The 12631-nt window shown below is 57.5% G+C and overlaps 1 protein-coding gene across 1 annotated transcript in view; it reads left to right on the forward strand.

The window, feature by feature from the left end:
• Positions 1-12628, forward strand: part of LTBP2 (latent transforming growth factor beta binding protein 2) — a gene marked incomplete at both ends in the record, with an annotated part of 60924 nt that extends 48296 nt beyond the window's left edge. Inside the window, 19 exons of the mRNA XM_009695939.1 lie at positions 710-835; positions 1020-1148; positions 1591-1710; positions 2637-2756; positions 2966-3088; positions 3287-3412; positions 5904-6026; positions 6340-6465; positions 6563-6685; positions 6915-7046; positions 8261-8386; positions 9157-9300; positions 9572-9763; positions 9888-9968; positions 10596-10724; positions 10972-11112; positions 11356-11523; positions 12078-12353; positions 12584-12628. Coding sequence (XP_009694241.1) covers positions 710-835; positions 1020-1148; positions 1591-1710; positions 2637-2756; positions 2966-3088; positions 3287-3412; positions 5904-6026; positions 6340-6465; positions 6563-6685; positions 6915-7046; positions 8261-8386; positions 9157-9300; positions 9572-9763; positions 9888-9968; positions 10596-10724; positions 10972-11112; positions 11356-11523; positions 12078-12353; positions 12584-12628 — 2550 coding nt within the window. The remainder of the gene's footprint in view (positions 1-709; positions 836-1019; positions 1149-1590; positions 1711-2636; positions 2757-2965; positions 3089-3286; positions 3413-5903; positions 6027-6339; positions 6466-6562; positions 6686-6914; positions 7047-8260; positions 8387-9156; positions 9301-9571; positions 9764-9887; positions 9969-10595; positions 10725-10971; positions 11113-11355; positions 11524-12077; positions 12354-12583) is intronic.
• Positions 12629-12631: the final 3 nt, after the last annotated feature.

Consider the following 12631-nt stretch of genomic DNA (forward strand, 5'->3'; position numbering starts at 1 on the left):
TGGCTTTGGCCCCGTTCCCCCCGTGACGGGAGCTGACTCATCGGGAAGGGGGAGCGCAAGGGGAGGCATGTGGCTCCTGGGGCGGCTTGTTTACTGCACCGGACACAAGGGCACCGTTGTTCCAGGGTTGCTTAAGTGTCTAGAAGCGCGGCCCCTGCCCTCCGCCGGGGGCTGGAGCACCTTGGGGAGCAGGCCTGGCGGAGGCACCTTGCTGAGGAATGCATCTTCCTCAATAGCCTTTTGTTTGGGGTTGGGCTGGCCCCCTGGCCAGCTCAGTGCGAGGGGTGTGCGGTGCCCCACCACTCCCCCACTGCTGCCTATGCCCCGCTTAGCAGGGGGATGGAGGGCCCTGCTGTCACCCCAAAAGGAGCCCCCTCACAGGTGCTAGGCTTGCTGCCAGCCCTCCTCCAAGGCATGGGGCTGGCAGGCTTTCTCACTACCCTTTTGTGGGGCTGGGGCACAGGTGAGCAGTGCAGGGGACAGGGGAATCCCAGCTGGGCTCAGGCTGGAGGAGGTAGCAGCGTCTGCCTTGTCCTCCCTGCAGCTCTACAGGTGCAGGCTGCCTGAAGACACAGAGGAGCAGGCTCAGCATCGCTCTCCCAGAAGGGAAAAAGCAGCCTCCTCAGAGTGGTGCTGGGGACACAAGGCAGATGCTAGACTCCATGCACCCTTTTGGTCCTGCCCCCAGCTCCATGCTCTCTCCTCCCAGGGCTCAGCGGCTGTGCCTCTTCACCCCTCTCCTGCGGAGCCGGCGCTTGCGTGCTCACCCCGGAGGGATACAGCTGCTTGTGCCACCCTGGCTACATGTTGGACCCCAGCCGCCTCCGCTGCATCGGTAGGTTGGCACCTCTTGTGCCTGCCAGGCCTTGACGCACCATTCGGTCCTTCAGGCTCCTGGGAGAGGGTTTTCTGGCAGTTCTGCTGAGCCCCTGCCTACTTGCTGCACTGCGGGGCTGGCAGAGGGCTGGCAGGCAGCTGTGGGTGATGACTGTCTGTCTTCCTTCCTTGCCTGGGCACAGATGAAGATGAGTGCCTGAAAGATCCTTGTGCTGGAAAAGGTCACTGCATCAACACCGTGGGCTCCTATTTGTGCCTCTGCTACTCTGGGTACAGCCTGGCTGTCTCGGAGGGCAAGCAGAGCTGTGAGGGTAAGTGGTGTCTGCCTGGCACCAGGCTGCCACCTCCCCAGGATCTCCCCAGTCTCCCGCCCTCGTGCCCTCTCGTGCACGTGCACACAGACAGGCACTCATGCACACAAACATGCACACACCTGCACACACACATGCACACCTGCACGCCCTCCCTCCCTGCAGGCCTGCCCGCAGACAGCCTGATCCATGGGGATCATCCTCTCCTGCTCGCTCAGGGACAGGACCTTGCCCATGATGACCTGGGCAGGAGCCTGTGGTGCCAGCCCTGATCACTGCTTCATGGCAAGGGGGGTGCTAGGACAGATGGGGGATAGAGGAGAGCGCTGGCACAGGTGCCCTGGGCAGAGCCTGCTGCAGGTGGTGCAGCTCCTCTCCGGCACCCAGCCTTCCCCACACTGGGTGGGGAAGACTTCAAGCCTGTCTCCCTGTCTGTTGCCAGATCGAGATGAATGTGAGCAGCCCTCTACCTGCAGAGGACAGCGATGCATCAACACCCCTGGCTCCTACCGCTGCGAGTGCAAAGAGGGCTTTGCCATGGGCCCCAGAGAGCAGTGTGAAGGTGAAGCTTGCTGCTCCCTGTTCCCCTGCCCCACCAACCCACCCTATGCAGGGCTGAACACCTTCTTTCCTCACCGCTCCGTGTCTTCTCCTGGAAGGGAAGAAGGACCCCGCCATGTTTGTCTGCCCTGTGCCCTCCCTGAGGGCTGCCTGTCATCTCCTCTGCCTACAGAAGGGACAGGCTTTCCTGGGCAGAGAGGGGACTTCTTCCAAGATCCTCTCCCACGTCTGCAGGGAGATCCCCTACAGCCAGCCCATGCCAGCTTCCCCTTCTAGGAGGACATGCCCATCTATTTTCATGCCACCTTGACTCTGTCACCAGACCCTCGTGCTGGCAAGTAGACTGCAGAGACTCAGGCCACCTGTCTCCACAGCATCCCATTCACGTGGCATGATCTGGGCCCTTCACATCATTCGACCTTGTGAACATATGATGTGCCTGATCAAAGATCCCCCTTTCTCAGTAGCTCATCTCCAACAGAGAGCCGGAGACTGTTTCAGAAGGCAGTATGGGAAACAGGGCATGCACAGAATGCTGCTCCCCCCACACAGCCTCCAGAAAGCACTTGCCTTAAGGACTTCCTGAGCTGGAGGCTGCATCCTAATCGTAGTTATGAAAGTCCCTGATGAAACAGCCCTGCACAGGTGATCCCTTTCTCTGCCCATGCACATTCCTGGCCTTGGCAACATCCTGCGGCAGTGAGTTTTGCTGCTGGATTATGTCAGCCCTCAGGTGTGGGTGTAGGATCCTGCGTGATAAGTGGGACTGTAAGAAGTGTTGCCTAAGCCCTGGCAAACTTGTCTCACTTCCTCTTGGGCATCACTGTCCCCTGGAGGGGATCTCTGAGGATCCAGCTGGAGAGGGCATCCTGGAGAAGGCTGCGCTGTTTCCCTTTGTGAGCCTGAAAGGAGTGTGTTTCTTGGCAGATATCAACGAGTGCATGGATCCCAGCCCTTGCCACAGCGGGAAGTGTGTCAATACGCTGGGATCCTACAAGTGTGTCAGCTGTGGAGATGGCTACCGGCCCAGGAACGGGAGATGTATTGGTGAGGAGCTCAGACTGTCTCTGGGCAGCACCCTCACCCCCCACAGCAGTGCTCCCTGCAAACCTTAAAAGGAGCAGGGGCACAGGCAGCACCCTTCTGCCACGGGCAGCCAGGCTGCATGGCTGGGGCACAGCGCCCTGGTGGCTTGGGTGGTGGGGACAGCCCTGAGCACCCTCCCATGCCATGTTGTCCTCTGCTGTGTCACACAGATGTGGATGAGTGCCTTGTGGAGGGGATTTGTGTTCATGGGCGGTGTGTCAACCTGGATGGCTCCTTCCACTGTTCCTGCTACCAGGGCTACGAGGTGGCACCTGATGGGAAAAGCTGCCAAGGTACCAGGGAGCCGTGGGTCCAGACCCTCTGAAGTGTCACACACCCAGTCAAGAGGTTTCCCTAGGCTCTCCCTGAGCGCTTGGCTTTGCTTGAGTCCTGGTCGCCATGTTGGCTGGTTCTTTCAACACATCTGCCCCTGATCATGATTGCTCTGCATCCTTCCCACTCATCTGGCTCTCCCTCATGTGCTTATGCAGACATCGATGAGTGTACGTCCCAGGCTGCCTGTCCCTCCGGACTCTGCCTCAACACCGAGGGCTCCTACTCCTGCATGGCTTGTGATGCCGGTTACGCCGTCTCCAGAGATGGTAGCGCATGTGAAGGTATCCCTTTCCCAGGGACAAAGGATCGGGTGCTGGAGGGAATGAGGGAAGAGACGTTGCCATAGCTGGGTTATTGGTGGAGCCTGGGGACTTCTTCAGCCTCAGGATCTTTCTCCAGCTCTTGGGCTCTCTGATCAGCAGAGGTGGGGTGGCTGCAAGCGGGTATCACCTAGAGCAGCAGGAAGGTGATCTTCCTCACACAGGAAAGGGATGGGGGGGAAGGACTCATTGATGAGACTCCTGGACTAATGATGACCTGGGGGATGCTGACAAAGGCCAAAAGAGGAGTACAGGAGGCCTGGAAACATGGGCAGAGAGGAATTGTGTGTGGTTCAGTTCAGAACTGTGTGCCTGGGAGCACATGCCCCAAATGTAGGTCCTCAACAGAGGGAGAAACCTTGGGTCCACAGCCAGTGGAGAGACTGTGGGCATCCAGGCTTCATCATTTTTCCCCAGCCCCTAATGTAACTTGGACACGTTTAAAAAGGAAAGCTTAGCTCAAGGGCTTTGCTGTGCCAGGTATGCATGGCAGGGAGTTAACACCAACATCGATCTGTGTTGGTTGCATTGCTGAGAGATGAGAACACTCTGTCCCAACCTTATAGCCGGACTGCCCCAGCGCAGGCAGCAAAACTCCCTCCCTGGTGACTGCCCTAGGGAACATCCTGGACTTGAGATGGCTTGAGGCAAATTCCCTGTTTGGGGCAAGGGAAGGGAGAGGGCAGAGCTGGCAAAGGTATTTGTTTAAAGATTGGCCATATGCTATGAATTTCTCTCTGGAGCACTGCAGAGCTCTGCAGCCTGAAAATAGCTGCCAAACAGAAGATCTTGCCTTTGATGTGACTCTCAGAAGAGCCCCCTGCATGGGGGCCTCCAGTGGGGGAAGAGAGGGAGGAAAGCCTCCATCTATTCTCCTCTGTTTTGGTGTCTGAGAAAACCAGTGTGAAAAGAGCTTATTTTCCATCTGATTTTTGAGTACATGGGAGAACCATGGTTTGATCCTTTCCATCTGCCCTCCCTCTTTCCCAAAATTCCACGTGAACCCCTTCTCAGCCACCTTGCCCCAACCATGTCACAAGGGCACCTTATCAGGGTTCGATATTGTTCGAGTCACACTGACCCGATGGCAGGATGGCACGTTCTTCCCTGCCTTGGCTGGTGGCCTTGTCTGTGGATCTGGGTTTCATATTTGAAAAAGGATAAGGGTTTCGTGATAGTTTTGTGATAAATAAACTAGGTTATGGTTCATCTCCAGAAAGATTCAAGAATATTGCTACTTGGAACACTTTGAGATTGAAGAGCTGGGAATCCTGCCCTGAGATGATAGGGAGTGATGCCTGTTTATGTCTGTGGAGTGCTCAGTGCTCTACGAAGGGGAAGAGAAGGCCCCTGCCCTGCCCTCAGGAGCTGCCAGTCTCAGGGCTTTGCCTCCTGGCAGGGGAGAAGAGTAGAGCAGGACCTTCTCCATCCCTCCATGTCTTCTGCTGCCTGCACAGCAGCTGAGATTAACAGTGTTCTCCAATGCTTCCCCCTGCCTCATGAGCCTGCAGGCAGTAGCAGTCTGCTGGCACCTCACAGCCCTCTGTTAGAGGGAAGGTACCCATGTCTCTGCTGTGAGCAAAACCCTCAGAGTGCCAGCAGGCTCTGACCAAGGCCTGGGGGAGTTGGGTGGGAGAGGAGTTGGGTGGGAGAGGGTTTGTGGGGAGCTCTGCAGCTGGGTAAGAGCTGATGTAGGCCCCTGGCCAGCTTTGCCGAGAGAAGGACATTGTAGGCAAGTCTGGCAGGTAGGAAAGCAGAGCTACAGAAGGTATGGCTGGTGCTGGGTTACTTTCCTGATGTTTGCTCTTGTGCGGTTGGCTGAAGAGAGGGTTTGTCAGCAACTGTGGCTCTGCACTGACCTCTTGGTGGTTGTGGTACCCAGTGCAGAGCTCTGCTGGAGATGGACACTGGGGTTAGCAGTATCCCTGCACTCACAGAATCACAGAATGGCTGAGGTTGGAAGGGATCTCTAGAGATCATCTTGTCCAACCCCCCCTGCCCAAGCTGGGCCACCTGGAGCTGATTGCCCAGGACCATGTCCAGATGGCTTTTGAGTATCTCCAAGGAGGGGAGACTCCACAATCTCTCTGGGCAACCTGTGCCAGTGCTCAGTAACCCTCACAGTAAAAAAAGTATTTCCTGATGTTCAGATGGGACCTCCTGTGTTTCAGTTTGTGCCCATTGCCTCTGGTCCTGTCACTGGGCACCACTGACTTGGTGCTGGGATCCAGTTTATCCTGGTCCCTATGACGAAAGGGAGTAAAAGGTCTGGGCTGACTCCTCACACCCCAGTAACAGGGAGTCTCTGCCCTCATCTCACTGTGACGGGATGGGGCAGCTCAAACCCACCTTGCAGGCCGACATCTGGGTGATGGCTTCTCTGGGTAGGGATCTTCTCCCATGGTGGCAAGATCTGGGGCCTCACTCTGTGCTTTGCCCTTCTGCTTGGCAGATATCAATGAGTGTGAGGACCCTGCTGTCCAGTGCCTTGGTGGAGAGTGCAGGAACACCCCTGGCTCCTACGAGTGCCACTGCCAGGCTGGCTTCGAGCCCATCAACGGCACCATGTGCAAAGGTACAAGCCCCATCCCTGCAGCCCTCTGGGTCCAGGACATACAGCATCCCTATGGATTCCCCTTCTTTCTTGGCAGGGAGGATGCCAGTGCCAAGGCAGGTGATGCCACTATGCATGGCACATCTGTAAGGTTGTAGCCAAACGCAGGATCACCATGGACAGGGAAGATCTCTGTCTCCATGGCAAGAAAACCAAGGGCCAGGAGCCCTTGGAGGGCTGCCTGTAAGAGACTGAGGAGAGGGAATCCATGTGGCTTTGGTGAAGGATGTCCCGCAGGGCTGGGTGTATGGCCCTGATTCTGTTCCCTCTGCAGATGTGAATGAGTGCCTGAACAGCGAGGTCTGCAGCCCCAATGGCGAGTGTCTCAACAGTCATGGATCCTACTTCTGCATTTGTGCTCCTGGCTTCTCGAATGCAGCTGGTGGAGTCAGCTGCCAAGGTAAGCTGGAGGATGGCAGGGACATACCTCAGGTCCTGCCCTCTGCTCCCTCCCCTGCTGTGAGATCCAGTTTGATGATTTTGGCCTGATTTTGCAGATGTGGATGAATGCGCAGACAAATCCCGGTGCTCACAAGGCCAGTGCCTGAACACAGAAGGCTCCTACAGGTGTCTCTGTGAAAATGGGTTCAAACACTCCCAAGAGACTGATGACTGCGTGGGTGAGAGCTCATTGTTGGGGAGATCAGCCCCCTGAGATTTGGGGGAATGGATGCAGCCAGTGCAGGGGGGAGGGAACTTCTGCTCCCAGCACCCAAAGTTGCTGGTGACTTGTAAGGAGGACTAGCAATGGCTCAGGGCCTCTGGCCAGCTGAATTTGAGCCAGGTGCTGCAGTGAGCAAGCAAGGTCCCCATCTGACCATCCTCATCCCCTTGCTCTCCCCCCTGTAGATGTGGATGAGTGCAAAGAATACGGGGATGCCATCTGTGGCACGTGGCGGTGCCAGAATAGCTTGGGCTCCTACCGTTGTATCATGGGTTGCCAGCCTGGCTTCCACTGGACCCCCTTGGGTGACTGCATCGGTGAGTACAGCCCAGGTGTCCCTGTCCCTCCTCCTGGCAGGGACAGGGTGGCTGTGGGACATCTCTGCCAGGGGCGTGGGGGGAAGGGGGGGGAGGAGGAGGAGGAGCAGGAGGTGGAAATGTGTGGCTGGTGGAGAGGCAGATAATGCTGAGAGTTTGTTTTCTTGGCTGAGCTGCCTGCTTGTGTCTAGACTTCTCTCTTCCTGGCATCTGGAACAGACACCGCATTGTGCTGCTTTCCGCTTGGGGAGAGTGCTGGGCAGGTTACAGCCATTCCAGGCTTGGGGCTGGACTGTAAGCTGTGCTTGCTGGGGCTGCTGCCACTGCCTGTTCCAGTCACCTGCCTGGCAGGACTGGCTGGGGGAAAGGCTGCTGGTACCACCGTGTGCTAGGCTGGAGTCTGGGTTTGGAGTTCAGGCTCCAGCAAAGAGGAGAGAGCAAAGGGATTTCTGCAGTTTTTGAGGCTCCCCCCACCTCAGGGAAGGCTACAGCAAGGAGGAGCTGCTGCCAGCCACTGGGCTCTGGGCTGCACCAGGACTCAGACTTAGCATGTGGAGCTGCTCCAGGCCTTGGGGGCAGCGGGCTGTGGGCATGCAGCTACTCTGGCTGCTCCAGAGAAATCTCTCTCATGTAGCAGTAGGAGGGGAGCAGGATGCTGCCAGCGGGGCTCTAAACCTGCCTTCTGCAGGCAGAGGACCCAGTTGTGACTGTCCAACCCCACCGGGCTGGGGCAAGGCAGAGATTACTCCCTGGCACTATAGCAGTTGGAGAAGGATCAGGTCAAGAAGAATGAGGCAGGAGCGTATCATCCTAGATCTGTCTGCACTTGCCCCACACACTTCAGTTGCACCCTTGTATCACCTACCAATGTGAGCCTGTAGGTTCTGTGTGCCTTTACACCTCTGCAGGGACCTGTGCAACCCTCAGTCGGCCCTGCCAGCCACCTTCCACCCTTCCCATCCATTTCCCATTCCCACCCTGCTCCTGTCGCTCTATCCACCTGGCCTCTTAGCAGCTCTGGATGTTGCAGGAAGCTTCTCTTAACACACACACTCATAGCAGGGGAGTGAGTGGGGCAATCAGACCCCCTAGTCCCTCACATCAAGGGAATGCCTGCCCCAGGTCTTGGGGTCAGAGCAGAAGGGCCTGGGCAGGGAGGGGTCCATTGGGAGAGGTGGGGTCTGGGGCAATTCCTGCTCTCTGCTCTGCTGCAGACATAGATGAGTGTGCCAACGAGACGCTGTGCGGGAGCCACGGCTTCTGCGAGAACTCGGACGGCTCCTTCCGCTGCCTCTGCGACCGTGGCTATGAGAGCTCACCCTCCGGGCACTACTGCGTCGGTGAGTCTCCCATGATCACTCTGCCAGTCAGTGAGGGAGAGCCATCAGTGGATGCCAGGCTGGTGTCCCCACTGTGTGACAGCTCCCGGAGCACAGATGAGAGGACTGCATCCACACATGGAGAATCCTAGACATAGACAGGGCAGCTCATGGAGGCAAAAAAACCTCCCCTTAGCACAGCAGATCCTTGGGACTGCAAAGGAGTAGGGCTCTATGAAAAAGTGAGCAGCTCCGTGAACATGGAGCCCTTCTGTGTGCAGGTGGAAAGGAGGTGCTTGGGAGCCACTGACAGGGCTAGAGAGGTATTTTAATGGTTGCCTGGAGAAAACAGGCAGGGTGTAATATAAGGAAAAATGTTTTCACCGTGAAGACAGGCAGACAGTGGAACAGGCGCTCAAGATGGCTGTACAGTTGCCATCCTTGGACATTTTAAAGACCCAACAAGACAAAGCCCTGAGCAGCCTGGTAGGATCCCATAACTGCCCTTGCTTTGAGCAGGGAGTTGGACTGGAGACCTCCAGCAATCCTTTCAAACCTGGGTGATCCTGTGATCCAGTGACTCAATGCAGGCTGGAGCTCAGGCTCCTTAAATCCACTGAGAGTAGGGAACAAAGCTCTTACCAGACTTGTATTGAGCCACAGTGCGAACACAGCTCTCAGCTCGCCCCTAGCAGCTTCCATCTCCCTGCTGAAGGCTGACTCAATGCTGCAGACCGTTGTCCACGCAGAGGCATGGCTCCTGCTGCCCACGGCTGCCACTTGCTTTGCAGATGTGAATGAGTGCGAGCTGATGGTCGCCGTGTGCGGGACTGCGCTTTGCGAGAACGTGGAGGGATCCTTCCTGTGCCTCTGCCCCAGCGACCACGAGGAGTACGACACACAGGCAGGGCAGTGCCAGCCCCGAGCAGCCATGGGTGAGTAGGCAGCTAGGACAGAAGTGTGGGTGGCAGCTAGAGCTTGGTGGTAGCCCTGGCTGGGGTGAGATGAAGCTGAGGGGCTGCCAGGGCTGTACAAGCCCACACAGGCATGGGCAGGCTTTCGTCTGGGGAGAGCTGAAGAGCCTGAAAGTGGGGATCTGGGAGGGTCATGCTGCCAGATCTGGGTGTGCTCTGGGACCTCCTAGGTGTGGGATGCTGTGTTGGGGTGCCAAGGACCCCATTCTGTCCCTGCTCTGCTGTCTTCTAGAGGGCCCTGAGACACACACAGCCCACCTCTCTGACAGCGCAGAGCGCAAGCAGTGCTACTACCACATCAGTGACGTTCGCCTGTGTGACAGCGTCCTGGCCAAGAACATCACGAAGGAGGAGTGCTGCTGTACTGTGGGGGCAGCCTGGGGTGACAGCTGTGAGACTTACCCCTGCCCCATCCCAGGCACAGGTAGGACTAGTGGCCCCAACCACACCACACAAGGCCAGTGCTCTGCCCGCCAGCTCCACCTTGGTTGCACTAATGAGCTGTTTCTTTTCTTCCCATTTCCCTTTGGCATCTGCCTCCTGGCCAGTGGAGTACCAAGAGGTCTGCCCTCTTGGGAAGGGCTATGTTCCCCAGAAAGATCTGCTCTCAGGAAAAGTCTCTTTCACAGGTACTAGCACCATTTTCTCTCATTTCTTCCAGGGGGGAGAGGGAGGGCACTGTGCAATGCCCTGCATGGAGATGCATCCACAGAAATTTCTCCCCGGAGCTGTGGTGGGGGATGCTAACATCCTGCTGCTGCTTTCTTCCATCCAGAGAAATCCCAGATTGCCAATATCACTGAACTGGAAGTGCCCCTCCCTCCAGTCCTGCCTCACTGCTGGCAGTGATTCTTTGTTAGTGCAAATCTCCCATGCCCATTTCGAACCAGGGATGGGGTCCAGTAAGACACAACCCTTCCAGTTTACTGATCAGATCTCCCAGTGGTCTGCTGGCTCAGTCTTTGGTACTTCACCTCCAGGGGGCTGTGTGCTCGGCCTTCTAGAAACACACATGAATTTCCTATTTGTGAAAGTATCCTGTTCCCCATCATACCTCCTCCTGCTCTGCCTGTGGGTGCTTCCCCCTCTGCTCCCAGGCACAGGGCCAGTGGGAGAGATGGGGGGCTCACTGGGGGTCCTGCCAGTGATCCCGGCCAAGGTGCCATGCCAGCTTTCTGCAGGTAGAGCACCCAGCCCACCTTGCTTCCATGGCTCTGCTCCCTGACATGCTCTCTCCCTCCCTCCATCCCTCTCAGACATGGACGAGTGTGAGATATTTGGCTCCGAGTTCTGCCGTAACGGACAGTGTTTGAACACAGTGCCAGGCTACAAGTGCTTCTGCCGTACAGGCTACTTCTATGACTCCAGCAGGCTTGAGTGTGTTGGTAAGATGGCCTCAAAGAGCAGTGGGCACCCCATTGCACACGGAGGGACAGCTGTGCTCCTGCACCCAGAGTTGTCCCTGCTGCCCATGCTACAGGGACAGGGCTGGGCAACAGGCTTCCTGGGACCCTCCTAGGGAACGAGAGAGGAGATGGCAGGAGCCCTCGAGGTCCCTGTTTGGGCAGGGAAAGGGTTGCATTGCCCATGTCTGCCAGCCTGAAACATTGCTCTGTCCTTGTGCATGGGCAGACCAGGATGAGTGTCAGAACGAAGTGTACTGCATCAACGGCGAGTGTCTGAACACAGACGGCTCCTACCACTGCTTCTGCAGCCTCCCTCTTGTGCTGGATGCCACTGGAAACCGGTGTGTGAACCTCTCCAGCAGGGCAGGTGAGCCCAACCCCCCGCCACAACACACTTTCACCCCGCACATCCCATCCCATGGCTGGGGCCCCCAGGAGGGAGCGGCAGTGGGGGCTTGGTGTCAGGCTGAGGTGTACCAGCACCAGCACAGTGTGCAGCCATGGCACAGGGGTGCAGGAGCTGGGGTGCACGGTCATGCCTTTCAGGACAAGGTGGGGTGGCACTCTTCTGGATGATTTTCATGGCATCCTTTGCTTGTGTCACTCACAGATGCTTTGGAGGAGTATGAAATCCACCTGGACGTCTGCTGGCAGACCGTCGCCGACTACATCTGCCAAGACTTGCTGCGTGGCGAGCAGACCACATACACTGAGTGCTGCTGCCGGCTTGGCGAAGCCTGGGGCCAGAACTGTGCGCTTTGCCCACACAGGTCCTCCGGTGAGCGGGGCAGCATGGGCAAGCATCCCCCAGCAGAGGTGGGAACAGGCTGGGCTGCCACCAGTCACGTCGTGCAGGGTCGGCTCCATACGGCTGCAGCAAGGGCTCTTCTTGTTGTCAGCATTGCTGAAGCCAGCCGAAGAAGTGGGTGAACCCCCGACTTCTCCAGGGCTGAGCTGCACCACTGAGTAGAATGTACCTGAAACTGGTTTGCAGTGAGTCTACGGTGTTTGAGGGGAGAGTTGCTCTGTGCACTGTGCATCCCACTGCTCCTGCTTAGCTTAGGAGAGGTGACACGGTGGCAGCCCAGGATGGGAGCACACTGGGAACTGGGGTTCTTGCTGCTCAAGGACTTTCTGGCTACAGACAGGAGCTGGTCTGCCCATCAGCAAACTACAGAGCTACAGCTTTGGAAGCTGTTGAATGCAGGCGAGGCTGTTGAATGCAGGCCTGGCTCTGCTGGCCTGGTGTGGTTGCACGCTCCCCGGCCATAGCGGACCTACCTCTCTTGAGCCAGCCTGCACTGACACTTCCTTTTCTCTCACCACTTACAGCTGATTTTGCTTTCCTGTGTAATGGGGCCAGTGAAGACAGTGAGAGAGGGGCTGAGCTCCGAGAAAGACCTAGGTATGAGTACGGGCCGGGCTTGGAAGACCCTCACTATGGCCTTCCCAGCCCAGATATGGGCCCCTACTACAACTACTTGGAGTCTGAGTATGGAAACCCCGATGCTGGTTTCCCTCGGAGGGAACCCAACAGCGAGTTTCATGGCAGCCCTCTCCACCATGGCCCAGGGCGGTCCCCGCCCCGCTCCCTGCCCAGCCGAACTGGTGAGTACTGGGAGACACAAGAGAGGTGCCTTCCCACCCAGCCTGTGTCCATGGGGACTACCTTGCAGCTCCCACCCCAGCCACGGTGCTCCAGGCTTGGAGCAAGCCCTGCTCCTGGCTACTCTGAGTCAGTCCCGGCCCCACCAGCACCATCTCGCCACATGCCCGATGTCCCCTCCCCGGCTGGGCGGAGGGTCACCCTGCGCTGACACCACCTTGCCACCCTCCAGGCCTCTACGAGGGCTTCGAGGGGCTGCAGGCTGAGGAGTGCGGGATCC

The sequence above is a fragment of the Cariama cristata genome, unplaced genomic scaffold, assembly GCF_000690535.1.
Source record: "Cariama cristata isolate BGI_N322 unplaced genomic scaffold, ASM69053v1 scaffold7552, whole genome shotgun sequence".
Classification (NCBI taxonomy): domain Eukaryota; kingdom Metazoa; phylum Chordata; class Aves; order Cariamiformes; family Cariamidae; genus Cariama; species Cariama cristata.